The 22,496-nt window shown below is 42.8% G+C and overlaps 1 protein-coding gene and 1 pseudogene across 2 annotated transcripts in view; one reads left to right on the forward strand and one right to left on the reverse strand.

The window, feature by feature from the left end:
- MALT1 (MALT1 paracaspase) overlaps positions 1 to 22,496 on the reverse strand; it is a 65,186-nt gene that overhangs the window by 36,766 nt on the left and 5,924 nt on the right. For both annotated transcript variants that reach the window (XM_040478683.1, XM_040478684.1), the window contains exons 2-3: positions 17,777 to 17,943; positions 6,835 to 6,956 (exon numbers count right to left, since the gene is read on the reverse strand). In XM_040478683.1, coding sequence (XP_040334617.1) covers positions 6,835 to 6,956; positions 17,777 to 17,943 — 289 coding nt within the window. The remainder of the gene's footprint in view (positions 1 to 6,834; positions 6,957 to 17,776; positions 17,944 to 22,496) is intronic.
- On the forward strand, positions 3,970 to 4,521 carry LOC121032874 (40S ribosomal protein S11-like; annotated as a pseudogene).

Here is a 22,496-nt window from a genome sequence, read left to right on the forward strand (position 1 = left end):
AGCATGTCGGTGATGAGAAGGATGGCCGTCCAAGGGTCTCCCAAGCTCTCCCCTCAGGGCTTTGGTCACCACATTAAGGTTTCTTTCCCCTTTACTCATTAATCTGTAAGGGCCACCCACCTCCGGCACGTTGCCAAGGAGCTGAGTCGTGTACCTCATTCCATTACGTTAGATTCCTTGCAAGCGTAGTTTACTAAGTTCATCTCTCTCTCTCTCCAAACCCCAACCAACTGAATTCAACTCTCACCCCCTCAGAACCTGCACCAGGCCCAGGGCATTTTGCTGAAGATATGACAGCTGGGATGGCGGGCTGCACTTGGCACCATGGCGAGGCTTGGTAGGCAGACTAGCTCAAGCTGAAGACGTCCGGGATGAACAGACTGCAGAAAGCGGCTTTCCCAGCGACTCCCCTATCTGACTAAAAGCAAAAACTTCCGGGAAATGAGGCTACCGGAAATTCCTCCTTCGGGGTGACTTTATCTGGGAGGGAGACTAAGAATAAACCTACCATAAATCCCCTCTCCAGGAAGAGTTTTATGGCCGTGATGATGAAAGACCACTTGCACCCGCATGAAGAAACATTATCACAAACTTTCTTATCTGTTTCTTCTTCTAGAAACCTCTTCGCATTTCCTAGAGAAACCCACTCATTCTTCCCATACACGTCTTTCTCCCTCCTCCCTTTTCCCTGTTAAGTAAGTATGTAAGCTGCTGGCTTATTCACAGAGCTACTTCCTTTGTAAATTCCCATAGGAAAAAAAAACCTTTTTCTCTTGTTAATCTGTACTTCATCAGTTAATTCACAGGCACCCAGAGGCTGAACCTAAGAGGGTAGAGGAAAACCTCTTCCTCTTCTGCCAATCCTAGGCTCTTCCCTTGCTCCTGGAGATTTTCTCCCTGCTTTAGCATCTGTTTCTTTTATCGCACCACTCTCAAAAACCTACTCTAGTACTCTGTATCTTAAATAAATAAAAACACCCCAAACAAACCTCCCTTGACCCACATCCCCTCCTCTCAGCAGCACCGAGAATGCGAACTGCCCCTTTCTTCCTACAATACTTTCCCCTTGAGGCTTCGTATCCCTCTCTGCTGGATGTCCTCCCTTCCCTCTTGCAGATTTCTTCTTAGTCCCTTTACTGGGTCCTCTTCCGTAACATAAACTTCCAATGTGTCTCCAGATATGCAAACTGCGCAGCTGATTCATGCAGATGTCTAACAGGCATTTCGAACTTAACACATCTAAAACCACATCCTTGCTTTTTCTCCCTAAGTCTAGTTCTCTCCCAGCCTTCAATACCTCAGTATAGAACACGTCCCCAGATGCTTCAGTCACCAATCCAGGGGTGATCCTTGATCTCCCTTCCTTTTTCTTCCATCGGGGCTGGTTAAACTCTGCCTCTAAAGTAACCTGGCCTGGGCGCTTTGCTCCCGCTGCACGGCGTCACTCTAGCCACGCTGCCACCATGCCCAGGCCAGCTCGGGCACCGGCTAACTGGGCCTCTTGCTCCTCTCTTGCTTCTCTCCAAGCAGGGGCCTTGTGTTTTAAAAACGTAAATCCTGTCATGTTATTTCTCCTGCTTAAGACTTCAGTGCATCTCACTTTATATCACCCTGTTTATTTTCCTCACAGTTCTGAGCTCAAAGAACTCTCTTATTTGTTTACTGTCTCTCTCCACTGGGGGGTGGGGGGGACAGGACCGTGCGTGTCAGTGCTTCATCATCATGGCCTGAGATCCTGGCCTGGCACGAAACAGGTGCTCATCAGGTATCTGTTAAATGAACAGCTCTTAAGGGGCTCCTGGGTGGCTGGGTCAGTTAAGTGTCTCTTAATTTTGGCTCAGGTCATGATCTCGCTGTTTGTGGGTTCAAGCCCCGCATCGGTCTCTGCGCTGACAGTGTGGATGGAGACTGCTTGGGATTCTCTCTCTCCCGCTCTCCCTGCTTGTGTGAGCACGCTCTCTTTCTCTCTCAGAATAAAAAAGCTCAGAAGAATAAAAATAAAAAGGAATAGCTCTTAAAATAGCCTCATGAACATAAGAATGGTTCAACGAGGGGTGCCTGGGAGGCTCGGTTGGTTAAGCGGCTGACTTTGGCTCAGGTCATGATCTCACGGTTCACGGTTCCTGGGTTCGGGCCCCGCGTCTGTCCGGCTCTGTGCTGACAGCTCGGAGCCTGGAGCCTGCTTCAGAGTCTGTGTCTCCCTCTTTCTCTGTGCCCCTCTCCCGCTCATGCTCTGTCTGTCTCTGTCTCTCAAAAATGAATAAACGTTTTTTTAAAAAAGGATATTTATTTATTTATTTAAAAAAAAATTTTTTTTTCAACGTTTATTTATTTTTGGGACAGAGAGAGACAGAGCATGAATGGGGGAGGGGCAGAGAGAGAGGGAGACACAGAATCGGAAACAGGCTCCAGGCTCTGAGCCATCGGCCCAGAGCCTGACGCGGGGCTCGAACTCACGGACCGCGAGATCGTGACCTGGCTGAAGTCGGACGCTTAACTGACTGCGTCACCCAGGCGCCCCAAAAAGATATTTAAAAAAGAATGGTTCAATACAACTTGACTTGTGAGGGCTTTAGAGTCTATTATAACTCTTCAAATCTAAGAAGTACTCCCCACACCCTACATTTTTACCTTTCTCAAACCAGGGCATATTTTACAAATGATATATATATATATATTTTAATGTTTATTTTAGAGAGAACAGGGAAGGGACAGAGAGAGAGAGAGAGAGAGGGAGAGGATCTCAAGCAGGCTTTGCGCCGACAGCAGAGAGCCCAATGAGGGGTTCGAACTCACGAATCATGAGATCGTGACCTGAGCTGAAGTCAGACGCTTAACCGACTGAGCTACCCAGGCGCCCCTACAAATGATATTCTTAATGTTGTAAGTTTTATGTTGTTTCTCTTTCAGAAGGCATTTGTTAAAATAAAAGCAACTTTGCAATTGAGAAAATGTTAAAAATCACTTTATTTTTATTTTTTATTAAAAAATTTTAAAAAATATTTATTTTTCAGAGAGAGAGAGAAACAGAGCGTGAGCAGGGGAGGGGCAGAGAGAGAGGGAGACATAGAATCTGAAGCAGGCTCCAGGCTCTGAACTGTCAGCACAGAGCCTGACTTGGGGCTCAAACCCAGAAACAGCGAGATCGTGACCAGGGTTGAAGCTGGATGCTCAACTGACTGAGCCAACCAGGTGCCCTGTTAAAAATAACTTTAGTTACCATTTCTTGAAAGCCTAGTGTATGAAACATCTTGTCCATTAAATCCTCATAACCCCGGACGACAGGAATTCACATGACTAATAACGCTAGTCAGGGTTCCAACAGAGGCCTAACACCAGAGGCTACACGCAATCTCTCACTACAGTTCGGCTGCTCTACCTTACTTGTGCGTAAGGGATGGAAATTAAAAATTGTACAAAACCACAGATTTCTTCTCAGGCACAGAATGATCCCATTAAAGGAAAGATGATAATCTCAGAATGGCTCTTTAACTTAGTTTCAGGTTTGCAAATGTAGACTTCGCACTGAATTCGGAAGAAAGTGTAGTTATTTGACTAGCAGGGTGAAAAGAATATGGAGTTTCAAGGTACAATCTAGGAGGAAAGGGAGTGAGGTGAGGTGGAAAGAGAGGAGAGAGGCCCACTAAAGTGAGACACAACATGGGCCGGACAGACTGGTGGGAAAAGCCCAGTGGCAGAGAGCTCAAAGAACTTTGAAGAAAAAAAGGATTCCAAGATGTGATTTTAAATTCCTTACTGGGTGGTGCAGGGATACAATATTTCCACAAGAGGAATAAACGCTCCCCTCTACCAGCCTGAATTTTACTTCAGAATGTACCACAATAGCCTAAATCTTTTGATATAATAGTTACATGGAATGTTTAAAATAACATTCCATTAACCTTCCATGTCACCTTGGAAATATCTTAATTAAAGATTTCGGTTGCCTTTCTTCGGGCAGTTGGGAAGATGGCGGACCCTCAGGCTGAGTGTGCCCACCCGAAGCAGCCAACCATCTTTCAAGAGAAGAAGGGGGTCTTGATGGGAGACACTGGCAAGGAGAAGCTCCCACGAAACTATAAAAACATTGGTCTGGGTTTCAAGATGCCCAAGGAGGCCACTGAGGGCCCCTGTATTGACAAGAAATGCCCCTTGAGTGCTGATGTCTCCATCTGAGGGTGGATTCTGCCTGGTGTGGTGACCGGGACGAAGACGCCGAAGACTGCTGTCATCCACCGAGACCTCCTCCACTGCAGGGGAAAGCACGAGCGCTTCGAGAAACACCACAAGAACACGCCCGTGCACCTGTCCCCCTGCTTCGGGGATCCAGATGGGCAACACGGTTACAGTGGGCCAGCGCCGGCCCTCGAGCAAGACCATGCTTCAATGTGCTCAAAGTCGCGAAGGCTGCTGGCAGCAAGAAGCGATTCCAGAAGTTCTGAGACATCTGTCCACACCCTCAATATTGGAAACTGTATTTGGAAAATACAGTTATTTTCCAAAAAAAAAAAAGAAAGAAAAAGGAAAAAAAGCGAGACTTTGGTTGGAATATAATTTGTTGTAAGGAGTTCTGTATGGATATGTTAGAATGTACTGGCAATATTTACCCTCTGTTAACGTTGCTCCGAGTGATTCCTAATTTCCACAATTTTTAGTGACTAAAGAATTGATTTTATTATTGCTTACCTTTTTTTAACATGACAAGGGACTGTCTTAGCAAAATGATGATTTTTCACTACTTCAGTAGTAACACAGCCATGTCTATCAGATCAAAATTCTAAAACATACGCTGAGGATAATGATGCTAATTAATTTACTATCATTCTCTCTTATGACTGAGAAAGTAAAGTACATTTAAAAAGTTACCTCTTGAAATTGAAGAAGATATAAAGAAATGGAAAGACATTCCCTGCTCATGGATTGGAAGAATAAATATTGCCAAAATGTCAACACTACCCAAAGCTATCTACACATTCAATGCAATCCCAATCAAAATTGCACCAGCATTCTTCTCGAAACTAGAACAAGCAATTCTAAAATTCATATGGAACCACAAAAGGCCCCGAATAGCCAAGGTAATTTTGAAGAAGACCAAAGCAGGAGGCATCACAATCCCAGACTTTAGCCTCTACTACAAAGCTGTCATCATCAAGACAGCATGGTATTGGCACAAAAACAGACACATACACCAATGGAATAGAATAGAAACCCCAGAACTAGACCCACAAACGTATGGCCAACTCATCTTTGACAAAGCAGGAAAGAACATCCAATGGAAAAAAGACAGTCTCTTTAACACATGGTGCTGGGAGAACTGGACAGCAACATGCAGAAGGTTGAAACTAGACCACTTTCTCACACCATTCACAAAAATAAACTCAAAATGGATACAGGACCTGAATGTGAGACAGGAAACCATCAAAACCCTAGAGGAGAAAGCAGGAAAAGACCTTTCTGACCTCAGCCGTAGCAATCTCTTACTCGACACATCCCCAAAGGCAAGGGAATTAAAAGCAAAAATGAATTACTGGGACCTTATGAAGATAAAAAGCTTCTGCACAGGGGCGCCTGGGTGGCTTGGTTGGTTAAGCGTCCGACTTCGGCTCAGGTCATGATCTCACGGTCCGTGGGTTCGAGCCCCGCGTCAGGCTCTGTGCTGACAGCTCAGAGCCTGGAGCCTGTTTCAGATTCTGTGTCTCCCTCTCTCTCTGCCCCTCCCCTGTTCATGCTCTGTCTCTCTCTGTCTCAAAAATAAATAAACGTTAAAAAAAAAAAATTAAAAAAAAAAAAAAGCTTCTGCACAGCAAAGGAAACAACCAACAAAACTAAAAGGCAACCAATGGAATGGGAAAAGATATTTGCAAATGACATATCGGACAAAGGGCTAGTATACAAAATCTATAAAGAGCTCACCAAACTCCACACCCGAAAAACAAATAACCCAGTGAAGAAATGGGCAGAAAACATGAATAGACACTTCTCTAAAGAAGACATCCGGATGGCCAACAGGCACATGAAAAGCTGCTCAACGTCGCTCCTCATCAGGGAAATACAAATCAAAACCACACTCAGATATCACCTCACGCCAGTCAGAGTGGCGAAAATGAACAAATCAGGAGACTATAGATGCTGGAGAGGATGTGGAGAAACGGGAACCCGCTTGCACTGTTGGTGGGAATGCAAATTGGTGCAGCCACTCTGGAAAGCAGTGTGGAGGTTCCTCAGAAAAATAAAAATAGACCTACCCTATGACCCAGCAATAGCACTGCTAGGAATTTACCCAAGGGATACAGGAGTACTGACGCATAGGGGCACTTGTACCCCAATGTTTATAGCAGCACTCTCAACAACAGCCAAATTATGGAAAGAGCCTAAATGTCCATCAACTGATGAATGGATAAAGAAATTGTGGTTTATATACACAATGGAGTACTACATGGCAATGAGAAAGAACGAAATATGGCCCTTTGTAGCAACGTGGATGGAACTGGAGAGTGTGATGCTAAGTGAAATAAGCCATACAGAGAAAGACAGATACCATATGTTTTCACTCTTATGTGGATCCTGAGAAACTTAACAGAAACCCATGGAGGAGGGGAAGGAAAAAAAAAAAAAAGAGGTTAAAGTGACAGAGAGCCAAAGCATAAGAGACTCTTAAAAACTGAGAACAAACTGAGGGTTGATGGGGGGTGGGAGGGAGGGGAGGGTGGGTGATGGGTATTGAGGAGGGCACCTTTTGGGATGAGCACTGGGTATTGTACGGAAACCAATTTGACAATAAATTTCATATATTGAAAAAATAAAAAAATAAAAAAATAAAAAATAAAAAGTTACCTCTTTATTCATTTTGAACCACTGATATTGTACAAAGGGATGTCCAGTTGCCCGGCAACACAGTTTCACAAACTGTCCAGCCAAGACTGCCTTTGATTCTGGGTTTACGGTGATCTTTATTCCTTAAAAAAAAAAAAAAAAAAGAAAGGAAGGAAGGAAGGAAGGAAGAAAAGGAAGACGGAAAGAAAAAAAAAGTTAACTAAGTTACGGTAGAGAGGTTTTCCTTGTTTATGTTTCTGAAACCAAATTAAAAGAAAAAAGTATCGTGGAAATAACTTGCACATTCATTCCAGTTGCAAACTGCCCGTTCGTGTGTCCTTCCCCCTCAGACTAGGCATCTGTGAGCTCCAGGCTTTGTAAAACCAAGAGGAAAGAAACTCATCCCCAGAAGTCTTTGATCTACTGTACTGCCCATGACTGGAGGAGAAAACTGTTTGCCCTGTTTCTTCAATTCTTAGAAAACTTTTTTCTGCATTCTAACACCTCTGGAATCAGGATGCACCTTCTAAACAGATGTCTGCTAGACAGCACTCATGATGCAGTTCTCAGTGCTGGCTTGTCAAACACGTGGTCAGAAACGCTCATACGGCTGGCACTTCAACTGAGTTAGGGGCACTGTTACAATAAGACGAGTGTTGGCCATTGAGAACGTCTCCAAAAGACATCTGAATTTAATGTTATGACTTGGCATTAAAATGAAACTATTCTGCACACACAAAGGCACAGAAACAGAACAGCAGGATATAAATCTGAAATATGGGATACGAGCATTTCTTATCTGAGAAAGGACTTTCAGCATCGACACTTGGAAAGCTTTAAAGACGATCCTAAGTCAATCATGTTATGCCCTCCATCGCGCCTCCCTCTCAGTTACTCTTTCTGGGAAAGCCAGCTGCCCTGACATGGGGATGCTCAGGCAGCCCGGTGGGAGGCCCGAGTGATAAGGAAAGACAGCTGGGACTCCTGCCGAAGGCCCTGTAAGTGAACTACCTGAGAACTATCCAACCCCAGTCAAACCAGACGGCTGCAGCCCTGCCTAACAGCTGGACTCCCACCTCAGCAGAGGCCGAAGCTGGAGCCAAGGCCACCCAGCCAAGCCATTTCCAGGTTCCTATTCTCAGAAACTGTGTGAAATAATAAATGCTGCTTGTATTAAGCTTGGGACTTGGGGGTAATTTGTTATGCAGCAACACATAACTGATACAAAAGAAACCAAAGTTAGGAAATTTTACATTTGCCAAGGTCGTAATACGGAAAAGTGGGTTAGCTGGCTTTTAGGAAGGAAGAAGGAAAGGTCATTAAAACGTGTAAATATGTTAACTAATTTGGATTTAAATTTTAAAAAAAACTTGTAAAATGTAATTCTCTGTACCTAGTTTTATTTTCTTTCCTCATCTATCCTGCATATGATCTGATAACAGTAGGTTTTTCCTCTGTAACCCACCAATCCAAAGGAACAAAACAAGATTACAACTGAAGAGGAGTGAGTCCAAATAAAAGCAGTCTTAATACATCAAAGATACTAAACTTTCCAGAACAAAAATAGTAAATAAGGTGAAATGGGTAAGTGAAAAGCATTCCAGAAAGATACCAAATAAAACCAAAATCCAAAATAAATATTTGTCGCACAATTATTACATTTGAGGGTCTGGAGAAACCCTGGAAAATCTTTAGTAAAGAGAGCACATCCTCTCAAAAAAGAATTTGAAACCTTTGCCAAGGGAGAACTTTCCCATTCGTTAATTCTTTATGTTAGCACCGTACGGAAGAAGGAACAGAGTTCTTCTGGAATCTGTCTTATGTGTTGGTTGGAAAATACATGTTGAAGACAGAAAATGGGATGAATGCACTCACTTCGGCTGGCCAATTCACAGCACTGCATTTAACACTCCCAATGCGAGTGTTTGGCCAGGAAAGGCTTATGTCACAACTTCAAGATACAAAGATTCTGATTTTCAAGGTTTATGTGTGATAAGAAAGAAAAAAAAGTTGTAACAACAAAAGAAGGGAACAAATATAAATCGGAAAAACACAGGGCTTGTGGCCAAACGGGCTTTAAAATGTGGGTCTTCTAGCCATCTCCAACTTGACGAGTCCCAAATCCTCTTTGAACAAGGTCTACTCCTGCGTGAGGCCCTGCCGTCTTCCATCCCAGCCGACCCTTCCATCCGGTTCCTCAGGGCAAAAACTTAGAGCAGTCCTCCCGAACCCCTCATTCTTCGCAAGTAATTTCTCTGCAAGTCCTGTCGGACGCACTTTTCCACGTCTCCTCATCTTCAACGCCATGATCGTAACCCAAGCCACCATCAGATGCTGATGGAATCCTATTAGAGCCTGTAGACTGGTTTTCTTGCTTCCAACCAGCAGCCCAAATGTCTTTTTTTTTTAATTTTGTTATTTTTTAAAAATTTTTATTTATTTTGAGAGCGAGCGAGTGAGCACGAGCAGGGGAGGAGCAGAGAGAGGGAGACACAGAATCCCAAGCAGGTTCTGTGCCATCAGCGCAGATCCCGGTGCAGGGTTTGAACCCACAAACGATGAGGTCATGACCTGAGCCAAAATCAAGAGTCGGACGCTTAGGCAACTAAGCCACCCAGGCGCCCCCAAAATGTCTTTTTAAAACATAAATCAATCCATATCATTCCTCTGATTAAAACCCTCAACTGACCTCATACTGTACTTAGAATAAAATTCAAACTCCTCATCATGGTCTCAAGGTCCTACATAAACCGATGCCTCTAACCTCGTCCCCTCCTACTCTCCTTGTTCCAGCCACACCAGCCCCTCTTTTCAGAAGCCAGCTATTTTCTACCTTTCCACTTACTAGTCCTCTGCTGGATTTCCCCTCCAGCCCCCTGTTGCTTCACGGCCTGTGCTTTCTTTCTCATCACCTGCTGGGCAGGCGCTTTCTTTCTCATCACCTGCTGGGTCTCTGGCTTCGCTGGGAAATGTCTCTAAACTAGCTATCCCCCACCCCCACCTTCTCTATTATACTCACCCCACTTTGTGGGCTTCACTGCACGAACCAACTGAAATCCCTGTTTCGTTGTCTCACCTACTGAAACAGAAGCTTCAGGACAATAAGGATCTCGTTTGTCTTCGTCACCAGTTTAGCCAACATCTGGAATAGTGCCTGGCATATGGTGAGAACAGTTGAGGGTTCAACACGTATTTGTTGAATGAACACGTATCACCGTCACAATAAAAACTACTGACTGCTTTGTATGTGCCAGGCATTTTGATCTCTAACCTTCAAAAGAACCATGTGAGTTAGATATTGATTACACCTATGTTACAATGAAGAAAATGAAGTTATCTGCAAAAAGCCATCCAAATTACCTTGAGTATAGTATTTAACTTCTGAGACTAATCGTTTTTCCATTGTAAAATGGCAGAACCAGAATGCAACCTAGGTTTTCTTGGGCTTTAAAATCCCCATGCTTTCAGGGCGCCTGGGTGGCGCAGTCAGTTAAGCGTCCGACTTCAGCCAGGTCACAATCTCGCGGTCCGTGAGTTCGAGCCCCGTGTCAGGCTCCAGGCTGATGGCTCGGAGCCTGGAGCCTGTTTCCGATTCTGTGTCTCCCTCTCTCTCTGCCCCTCCCCCGTTCATGCTCTGTCTCTCTCTGTCCCAAAAATAAATAAAAAACGTTGAAAAAAAAATTAAAAAATAAAATAAAATAAAATAAAATCCCCATGCTTTTGTTAACCCATTGATTCTTTTTTTTTTTCCTTCGCCTTTTGAAGGTACACCTGACGAATGAAATGTGTATAAACTTAGGGTGTACGATGTGATAACTTAATATACATACACATTGTGAAGTGACTACAACTGGCTTAATTAACACATCCATAGTTATTTTCCAGTGATTCTTTTTTTCTTTTAACACTTTGTTTATTTTGAGAGAGAGAGAGAGAGAGAGCGAGCACGTGCCAAAACAGGGGAGGAGCAGAGAGCGAGGGGGAGAGAGAATCCCAAGCAGGCCCTGTGCTGTCACGCAGAGCCCAACACAGGTCCAATCCCATGAACCGTGAGATCATGCCTGAGCTGAAATCAAGAGCCGGACGCTTAACTGACGGAGCCACCCAGGTATCCCCCCAGCTTTGTTTTTTTTTTTAAGATTTTATTTTTAGGTCATCTCCACACCCAAAGTGGGGCTTGAACTCACGACCCTGGGATCGAGTCGCATGCTGCACCGGCTGAGCCAGCCAGGCGCCCCTCCTTAGCGCACCTCCCGTGTTAGTCGTCTGCCACGGTGAGAGCGCCAGGCAGTGCTCATAAATTTACCACGGCAAATATTCTCTCCTATTATACAAAGAGAGAAGAGTGATGTCAATTAAAGGGCTTTCTCCCTATAGTGTCTTACAAAGAAATGAATGACTCTAAACGGACAAAGGGCCCATAGGGTCAGGATGTCCTAAAAGGGTATCCTTCCTTCGTGTGGGAGATAAGACTACATGATTTTTAATGTACACTCAAACTCAGCTTATACATCTGTCCTGTACCACCAATTTCAGTAGTCTAGTCTTCAATAAGCAAAGCAAATAAATACATGTATTTATTACTTCATGCTTCAAAGACCGAGAACTGAAAGGCACCACGTGATCTGGAAACTGCCCTTGGTGAGTAGTAAAGACAAGAAGTCACAATACCTCCCATGCCTTAACCACACAAATTTCCTTCCTCCCACATAGTGTTGTGCGGCAGGGAACCATGGTCAACCTGTAACCACCCTCGCGCAGCGCCCACTAGTCAGAAGGTGCTGAACAAAGGTAAGGAGGGAAGATGGCATAGTGCTACCAGGGTGTACCACGGCAAACAAATGAAAGTTCTATTTGACAGCGTGAATACACAGCTTCCTGGCAAACAAGTCTATTTTCAGATAACATCTGCAAAGAAGTCAAAGAGCTTACTTGATTTCCTGTAAGCCGGGAAGAGTCTGAACCAGGTACGATGGAACACGGGGATCGTGCATTCAACACAAACCTGTGTAGATCACAGATTCGTGATACTGACCAATAAAACTGAAAACCCTGCTGGAATTCCAAAACATAAATTAGGGTGATTCCCTATGGTGACAGGAAGATTCACGATAGCCTCCCTTTAGGCTAGTGTCTCTTGAGATGCGTTTAAGAAATTTTTTTAACGTTTATTTATTTTTGAGACAGAGAGAGACAGAGCATGAACAGGGGAGGGGCAAAGAGAGAGGGAGACACAGAATCGGAAGCAGGCTCCAGGCTCTGAGCCATCAGCCCAGAGCCCGACGTGGGGCTCGAACTCATGGACCGCAAGATCGTGACCTGAGCTGAAGTCGGACGCTTAGCCGACTGAGCCACCCAGGGGCCCCTCTTGAGATGCATTTAAATACTGATGCAATTTACAAACAGCTGTTCCGGGAACTTCTACAAGTACTGTATATGCTACAATCCATCTGTTTTCAGAGACCATGAACCAAAAATTTCTTTCCATCAGCTTCTATCCAAAACTCTTCCTCCAAGTTAGTCTAAGAATTTCTAAGCTATCATTGAAAAGTGCCTCCTCATATTATCCCAGAATAAATCCCATTTCTCTTCCTCCACTAACCTCCCCCCAACACAACCACAGCAAGTCCATATATGTCCCCCTTACAAGTCAGGGTACATTTGCACCTACGCTGGCTAAACCTCGTCCCCTCATCATACCCCTTCTTCTCCCACATCGGCCACTGACCCTGGAAACCTTGGCACAGACACACATTCGTTCAGACCTCACCACTGCCTTTCTACCTTTCTACCCTTCTCCCTTATCTTTATTCCCATCCATACCACTGTTGCCTCTTTTCGCTTCTTGATATTTTCCTTTCAGAAATTTCTGTCACTCCCGAAACACGGAAAGTCCTTTATGAGATGTAGTGGCAGTGTTTTTTACTTTGGCAAGGATAGAAAATTGCCGTCCATGGGTTAAAGTGGCAATTGGGGTAATAATTCATCACCAAGTTTCTCAAATAGCCCAGAAATTTCCTAGCCATGAGAGAAATGACACTGAGTCCAGGTTGAGGTCAGCAGACCTGGGCTTTAATCTACTTTTGTCAATAACTGTGACTCTGGCTAAGTGATAACCACTGGAAATCTTACTTTCCACATAAATGCGTGCTCACATTTAAAATTTAAATGTTCGTAACAGCACAGTTCTGTTCCTTCACAGAACTATAAAGATAAGATGATTCTGAACTAAAGGTATTTTGCAAATGAGTGAATAATAGTCAACCACCTTGGCTCCTGTCTTAAAGACAGTAAGAATAATAAAAAATAAAATTTTGGTATCAGAAACGTAACAGTGAGTGTGCTAAAAGGCATTAAAAAAAAAAAAGTGAAGTGATGTGAAATAAAAAAGGTGTGGGCCAAATGGACAAGACGCCACTGAAGAGATCTCAGCCAGAGCTGTCTGATACGTACAGAGAGTGAAATCTGGGATTCATCTGATGAAACCCATGTATACAACGTTCGTTCTCTCTAACCATCCCCCATCGTCTAGGCTCTGCTTAACAAATTCTGGATCAGGGCATCACTTCCTTGGCAGCCATTTTGTGATCTACAGAGCTATGTAACTGATGGAGCCTATAAATCTACTCAACACGTTTTCGCTTACAACAGAAGACACAAACATCTTCAACTGCACATCTAGGTTCATTATTTGCAAAGGATACAGATGCCAATACTGGTCCCTTGGAGTCAGGGTTTTGGGTCCTTTAATGAGAAAATAAAGGTCTAAAAAAAATGGTCTAAAAAACCATTATGGGAGCTATGGTTCAAACAATGTCAGCACCCACTCAACGCTCCCACTCCCCTCCAGTTCCCAGTGAGATGATCAAGGGAATAAAATAGGGAAGCAACGAGTGCTGGGAAATGGGGACGGGCACCATCCACACATAAAAACCGTACGCAATTTTTCTAACATAAGGGACAGGCCAGATAAACTGGGAGTGGGGAGCAGCTAGGCAATCCACGTGCTGTGAAAAAGCCCAGTTAGAAAAAAAAAAAAAAAAAAAAAAAAAAGCCCAATTAGAAACAAAGCAGAAGAGGGTAAACCTCAATCCTACGGGGCTCCTTCAGAAAATATACTAGGTGTCAGAGCCCATGGAGAGCACGAAGTTAGGGGTGAGTTACCCTTGGCTTTGACCCCATGCTCAGTGAGGGGCCATTGAGCTTGGCTCCTAGTCAAGGGATCGTTCCAGTTAGAGGCAGGGGGACGTCTGCCCCAGCTACTTCTTGGCTACCAAAACAAATACGTAAAAGAAACCCAGCTTCTCAGAAAAAGAGAGAAACTCCTTATTACAGCCCTCTCCTATGGCTATCTCTGGCTGTCAGCTCACAAACTGGAATGGAATGTGGCAAAATAAGACTAAAATGAACCTAAAGTTTCCTCTTATTTCTGCATTTAGGTCTGAAAGGTCTGTTCAGAGGTTCAAAGCATCTTGGACAGAAGTCACCCTACTCACCAAAAGCAGACTTCTCTATGGATGGAGACAGAGAAAAGTCATTGGACTTTCTGTGGTAGTAAGAAACTACCTTACCACAGAAAAGAGAGAAAACACGAGGACCTATTTATTTTGTTTTTTCACCAAGATACAGGAATACACTGAAAAGGAAAAACTGAAGATCAGGTAAGACTTGCTCTATACGCACTTGTTTTTACAATTGTGGAGGACGTGATCATTGACAGCTTTGTTTTTCCTGTTAGACTATGAACCTTTCCTAGGCAAGAACTTTGGTTTTAATTATCTGTGAATCACAGCACCAAGTACAACGCCTGTGTACTGGTGCACAGTATTATACGATACACTGTTTACTGAATGAACGAGTAAAATCCCCAATTAAGTGGATTGTATCAAAGCTTTCCTTCTTAATTACAGTATTTTTTATTCTCAATATCCTTATTAAAATATTAAAACTGTCTCTATAATTATTTTTTTAAAAATTTATTCATTTGGGGGTGGGGAGAAGAGGGAGAGAGAGAGAGGGAGAGAGAGGATCCCAAGCAGGCTCCGTGCTGTCAGCGTGGAGCCTGATGCGGAGCTCGATCTCACAAGCTGTGAGATCATGACCTGAGCTAAAACCAAGAGCTGGACGCTCAACTAACTGAACCACCCAGGCGCCCCTCTCTGTAATTCTTACATTTCTTTATTCTGGTATCTGCAAATATAGTTTTATTTTTTATTTATTTATTTAAAAAAATTTTTTTAATGTTTATTTATTTTTGAGAGAGACAAAGACAGAATGTGAGTGCGTTGGGGCAGAGAGACAGGGAGGCACAGAATCTGGAGCAGGCTGCAGGCTCCGAGCTGTCAGCACAGCCCGACACGGGGCTCAAACTCACGAGCTGTGAGATCATGACCTGAGCCAAAGTCGGACGCTCAACCGACTGAGCCACCCAGGCGCCCCTGCAAATATAGTTTTAGATTATTCACGTAAAATGTACATAGAAAGCTAACAATAAATTATTTCTTCCTGAAATTACTGAGCATTATTCAGATCCTAAAATATGTCCTCTTAAATCAATACTTAATATTCAAGTAACAGCTGATTCCCAATGGATACTATACGGCTAATATGACCTAAAACCTCACAGAAACAGTGAGTAAGTGTTAACATAAAAATGTTAACATAGAAACTGCTTTCCTTTGCCTGTTCTCCCCTCAAATGCAAGAAAGTCCCAGGGGATAACTCTCAAAAAGCTTGCAGGCCAAATATCAGAATGGTCTGCACAGAGGAACACTCCCAGTAATGTGCTAATCCTACCATTTGGAGAAAAACACAGAGAGCAGAAACGGACCTGTCAAAAGCAGGGGAGACAACTGATGCTTGTTAGGTCAGCTCTGCATTCCCTGCTGGGTTGTCAAAAGTCAAAATCTAAAATATTGTCAAAAATTTCAGGCAGATCGTTACACATAAATAAATATGTGACTCAAGTTCAGTAAAGCCCAGCTTCACGCATGGGAAACTTCAAAAACTCGGAAACCTGAGATCTCAGGCCAGTGATCCAGCAGAAGTCACGAGATGGGAGGCCTCTGCGGTGGTGGGGAGGCAGCTCGAGGCAGCATTATTCCACACCACTCTTGCAGGTCCGCCACGGAGAGAACACTTACTCTCATTTTATAGACTTGGCAACCAAGAGTCACAGAAATTAAGTGTGATTATTGAAAAAGATAACGAGATCTAAAAGTTGTATTTACTTCCTGGAGAGGTTTCTTGCGTTTTCGGAGGCCCCGCTATGGTATTCTATCAAGTACGAGAACTTAGAAGCTAACTGAGTGCCCCAGACTGGCGGATTTCAATCGTCACAACTTCTGAGTCCTAGTCAAGGCACAGGGGATATAAAAGTTAACAAATGTCACCTCACGAAGAAGTTCACCAACTGGTGACAGACAATGTCACTGAGATGCGGGCTGCATTAGCAGGGGTTATTTCCGCCCCGTCCCTCCTGGGAGGAACAGGCATGTCATCAAAATGAGTTAACTAGAATCAATCTTGTGACTGCTGCTGGGACACAGACGAGTGCAAGGAACAATCAGTAGGTACCCTGCAACTATGCAGAAAGTCACTCTTGGAAGGAAGCCAATAACAAAAAAGGAAGGGCAAAGATGAAAAACCGATTCCTTGAAAACACTGTCTCTGGCCTCTCTTGAAGCCCAACCTGCTTCAAGACTTTTCAGTGAGAATTTATTCCCTTTATTACGCCGAGCTGAGTTGGGGTTTCTGGTAAACAGAACTACCACTACCGTGTGTCCCTAATTCCCGAACCTCAGAACTAAGTAAATAGTAAGATCTGAATTGTAATTTTGGGTTTCTCGTGTTAAGTTAAAAATATTTTCACAAGTAACCTGGCTACGTAGTAAAAACTGCATATGTCAAGACCACGTAAACAGAGAGCACAAGTCCTTAACCCATGGCCCTGCTAATCTTCTACCGGTTTCTCTGCTTCTAGTGGGACCCGTAATGGCAAACTGGACCCCTGGGAAGGAAGGTCTGTGGTGCCGCTGCCATCAGGTGACTTAGATCATGTGGTCTCTCCTGCCTGACTTGCCTGCCCAGGACTGACTCCATGTGTAGTTGTGGGGGGGGGGGGGGGGGGCTTTTCCTATTCCTCACACCTGACCCTGGAAGGAAGAAGTCTCACTAAATATTGGTATATTAAAAAAAAAAAAAAAAAACATGGATGAGTCGATCAACAATTCAAACGCATCATGTTAGCAAAATACTTAAACACTAAACATCTGTCATATTTGCTTTATCTCCCTCATATACATACATGCATATCAATAAATACGTATTTATTTATTTTTTTGGCTGCACTATTTCTTTCTTTCTTTCTTTCTTTTTTTTTTTTTTAAATAATCTCTACTTCCAATGTGGGGCTTGAACTCGTGATTCCAAAATCAAGAGTCACAGCCTCTACGGACTGAGCCTTGGCTGCACTATTTCAACATAAATTACAGAAATCTTACCCCTAAATACGTCACAATTTTTTTTAAGTAGGCTCCACGCCCAATGTGGGGCTTGAACCCTGAGATCAAGAGTCTCATCTCTACCAACTAAGCCAGCCAGGCGCCCCATCCTCTAAATACGTTAGCATGCATCTCCTTGGAATAAAGACATTCTTCTACAGAACTACACCACCATTATCACATGATTCCCTAATATCTAACATGCATGTTAAATCCAAATTGTTTTACTTGTCCCCAAAATGTCTCCTATCTAGTTGATGTTTTTGAACCACAATCAAATCGATGTTTCTGTGTTATATTTGCTTTTTGTGTGTTCTTTAGTCTCAACCTGGGGGAGAAAACGAGGCTCCAAACGTTTACATTTTCCAAAACCATATAACACAATTCATTGTCAAAGGAGATACTTCCCTCTAGGTCTGCCTCCACAAACTCCTGGAGAATACTCTAGGAGAAGAACCTACCTGGGGGGCTGAGAAGCAGAAGAACTTCGGTGTGCTCCATAGCCTGCAGGAAGTCACTCAGTTCTGTGACCGTACAACCTTTCTCACCCATTAGCTTCAGTAAACATAGGCTTGGGCTTCCTTCAGGCTCCAAGACCTTAAGAGAACACTGCTCCAAGTCCAGACAGCTGCAAACAACAGATTTAATTCAAGTCAACAACTTTCTCCAACATGATATGCCTGCTATATGTTTGGCATGATTGCAGGTGTTATAGGGAATAAGCTGTGAGTCGCTGAGTAGTGAAAAGTTATTTACGTTATGAATGCTACTGTTCTTTCCTCCTCCTTCTGCCTTCATAGGGGATTCCTCTTTATGCTCTTCTCCAGATCAGCTCCCATGACTACTAAATCAGAAGATCAGGGGCGCCTGGGTGGCTCAGTCGGTTGAGCGTCCGACTTCGGCTCAGGTCATGATCTCACAATCCGTGAGTTTGAGCCCCGCGTCAGGCTCTGTGCTGACAGCTTGGAGCCTGGAGCCTGCTTCGGATTCTGTGTCTCCCTCTCTCTGCCCCTCCCCTGCTCATGCTCTGTCTCTGTCTCTCTCTCAAAAATAAACAAACATTCAAACAAAATTAAAAAAAAAATTAAAAAAAAAAAAAGATGAGCGAACTCTTTAAACAGGAAGCGAGAGAAATTAGCTTTGATACTGACGAAAACTTTTACTTTAATTTGGGAACAGGGAATAAAAAGATCAGATGCATTTCTCTACTCTTTCTTGCACTTTTTATAAAGTGTAATATGACCCAAGAAAGAGGCACAGATCTTTGAGACATCTTGAAAAATGGAAAAAACTTAACATATGGTATTTTATATTAGCAAAGTAGTGTCCTTGTGTGATCATACGAATAAAGATACAGAATAATGTATGTTCTGCATGATACCATTTTTATTAATATGTGTTTTTCTTATGTGTAGAGTTAACTTTGAAAAGATGGGCAAGAAACTAGTAGTTGGGATTGTCCTACAGAGGGGAGCCAGTGCAGCAGAGCTCAAAGCTGGACGATTCACTTTTCACTGTAAACCTTTTGTATTGTCGAATTTTTACTATGTGTGCTCATTTTATCAACAATTTTTAAAAGACTATCAGTGCTACTGACGTTCAAAGTACAGTACTTCTAAGCACCTAGAAATACCCTATCACAGGAGGAAGACAAACTCTGGTCTAAAGGCCAAACCCACCCAGCCACTTGATTTTGTAAATAGTTTTGTTGGAATACAGTTATGCTCCCTCACACATACCTTTACAAACGTGGATGGCTGCTTTCCTGTTACAACAGCAGACGTGAGTAGTTGGTCTGCAAAGCTGAACACATGTGCTATTTATATTTAGCTCCTTATACAAAAAGTTTGCTGACCTCTACTCTAAAGAATCTTTAGGTCTCGTCCTTTTGTTAAAACTATTTCTTTTTACTATCACCATTTAACGTACACATACCATTTCTTTTTCAATGTCATTGTATTCAGTAGGTGTATACAAGGTTAGAAAGGTTAAGACCAGACTGTACAAGGCCAGAAATAATGGGACAAGGAATACGGACTTCAACCATTTCATAGGAAGGGAAAGCACAAGTATGAAACATGCAAGAGAAGAAAAACAATAAAGTAAAACCAAACAAAAACAACAAAAAAACCCCAATAATCTTCCCAAAGAGACGTGACCGACAACAAAGGCCAACCAAAGCCTTTGGGTCATCTCCACGATAGTCTGTAGAATTCACACTTCACCCACCTTCAGAGAGACCTTTCCCTTCCCTGCCAGTTTAAATGAAAGTCCAATACCTCTCGCTTCTCTGTGAGGTTTGCCCAGACCACACAAGTCCTCCAAATACACTTTAGACATGGTCTCCTGAGGGTGCTCTTCTCGTATAACAAAGGTTCGCAAACTTGTGTCACGTGGCAGGGAGTAAATATTTTAGGCTTTATGGGCCATACGGTCCACTGCGTGTTCTTCTTCCTTGTCTTTTGCTTTGCAATTTTTCAAATATAAAAACCATTCTTAGCTCATAAACCGGTAGTGGTGCAAATCTGGCTCTCGGGTCATTGTTCGCAGACCCCAATTCTCCACGTCTCAGTTGACACCATTTTGCCTTAAAACCACGAGCTTTTCTTTCATATCCATGTCTTCTGTACCTAATTGGGTCACCGAACTCCTTGAAAACAGAAATCCTATATTTTTAACCCCTCGATACCTAAAATCTGTCGTGCCCGTATTAGTCACTCATAACTAAATGATTACTGAGTGAATTTGAATCGTAACTAAAAAGGCTGGAGGCTAGAGAGACGGAAGGGGTAACAGTATTAAAGCTGTGGCAGGTGCAAGGTCCGCAAGTTTTCATGACTTGGAAGAACCTTATTCCATATTCGTTTTGATCACTTTTATAAAAAGGTCACCAGAGCATTTGTATAACGGTCACTCAGGATTCATAATTCTGTAGTGAAGTTGGTAATCTCGCAAATTTAGAAAAAAAAAAATGTATCCAACCAAAATAATTTCACTGGCAGTATCATCCACCTCATAGGATTGTTAGAATTAGATAATCCATGCCCCAAGCGCTTAGTGTGTGGCAAATAATAACGCAATAAAAGTGAGCTTTTCTTATGCAATAAAAATATGGGGATATTAAAAGAATATCAATTTCCTAATCATGCTAATTTCTGAAACTGTTTTAGCTTTTCCTTAAAAATGTTTTCGAGGGGTGCCTGGGTGGCTCAGTCAGTTAAGTGTTCGACTTCGGCTTAGGTCATGATCTCACGGTTTGTGAGTTTGAGGCCACGTCAGGCTCTGTGCTCACAGCTCGGAGCCTGGAGCCTGTTTCGGATTCTGTGTCTCCCCCTCTCTCTGACCCTCCCCTGTTCATGCTCTGTCTCTCTCTGTCTCAAAAATAAATAAACATTAAGAGAAATTAAAAAAAAACGTTTTTGAGTAGTTCCTAGTTTGGTAACCTGATCATGTCCTTCAAGGCCTCCTGTCTCTATACTCACCATTCTTTTCCAAGTGTCTCAGTTAAATGAATATATTCAATACTCGATTTTTGTTAAATGTGACTCATCATAATATAGGTTAACTGTTCCCAAATTCCGGACCGTAGACCAGTGGCAGCACAATCTGAAGTCCATGGTAAAATGATAAAAATAAGGACGCTAAGGGGCGCCTGGGTGGCTCAGTCAGTTAAGCGGCCGACTTCGGCTCAGGTCATGCTCTCGCGGTCCGTGAGTTCGAGCCCCACGTCGGGCTCTGTGCTGACAGCTCGGAGCCTGGAGCCTGTTTTGGATTCTGTGTCTCCCTCTCTCTGACCCTCTTCCGTTCATGCTCTGTCTCTCCCTGTCTCAAAAATAAATAAACGTTAAAAAAAAAATTTTTTTTTTAATTAAAAGAAAAAAAAAGGACGCTAAGACTGTCTTTTTGTCTTTAAGATGGTCTTTCCTATTTTTCAGTGTTCAAGTGTCTTTTCTTTTATGGAAGAATGGTGACTATAACAGTAGAAACAACAAAAGCTGCAGATACCCACTGGTCCTCCATTTTATGAAATTTTCTTTTGTTAGTCCCTGTAATGTCCAAGTCGAGGAACCAGTATTAGAGATAGCTTAAGGATCACCAATTTTTTTTGAGATAATTAGAATAGGAGATTTATAAAAACAAGGATGCTGCAAGCTAAATATAATTTTTTTTTTTTTTTTTTTTTTATGATTCAGAGAGGTTATCAGAATCTGGTATATCTCACCAAATGTAACCAAGTGATGCTTTAATATTAATGCTGATATAGAAACAAATGAGAAACAGTTTGACTTCTTTCTTCCAAATGAAGAAAGGTAAAACTGAAGTAGACAAAAATTTCCAATACAAGAGGCACAGGAGAAAAACAAGATTCTGTATCTCCTTTCCTTTTTTACTGATTTTCCGCCTGGGCACTGGCTTTCAGCAGAGAGGATGCTTATACATATCCAGCCTTTATGTCTTTCCTTTTTTAGTTACATTCCCGTAAAGACTGTGCTTTGTAGTGGTTTCTGCTAACCCTAATTTGGAATTTCTCATTTAAGTTAAAAGACTATTACTGAAACAAATGGGCTGTTTTTAGGGGCGCCTGGGTGGTTCAGTCAGTTAAGCGTGGTGACTCTTGATTTTAGCTCAGTTCATTTCACAGTTCGTGAGTTCGAGCCCCATGTTAGTCTCTGCATCGACAGCGGTCCCTCACTCTCCCTTGCAAAATAAATAAATATATTTTTTAAAAAGACTATTACTGAAACAAATGGGTTTTGCTTTTTTTTTTAATTTAAAAAAAAATTTTTTTTAACATTTATTTATTTTTGAGACAGAGAGAGACAGAGCATAAACGGGGAAGGGGCAGAGAGAGAGGGAGACACAGAATCGGAAACAGGCTCCAGGCTCTGAGCCATCAGCCCAGAGCCTGACGCGGGGCTTGAACTCACGGACTGCGAGATCGTGACCTGAGCTGAAGTCGGACACTCAACCGACTGAGCTACCCAGGCGCCCTGGGTTTTGCTTTTAAAAATATTTACATTTACCTTTACTTCAAAAAATATATAGTCAAACAAAACACATTTTACATCCCTTAGGGTATGAACCGTGCATTGCTTTTATGTTCTTTTGCTTCTCTTCTTGGAACATTTACTGTTTGGAATCTTTATTCATTAATTCAACAACTACTCATTAATCACCTAA

This window comes from Herpailurus yagouaroundi, unplaced genomic scaffold (genome assembly GCF_014898765.1).
Source record: "Herpailurus yagouaroundi ecotype Mexico unplaced genomic scaffold, PumYag 142, whole genome shotgun sequence".
NCBI lineage: Eukaryota > Metazoa > Chordata > Mammalia > Carnivora > Felidae > Herpailurus > Herpailurus yagouaroundi.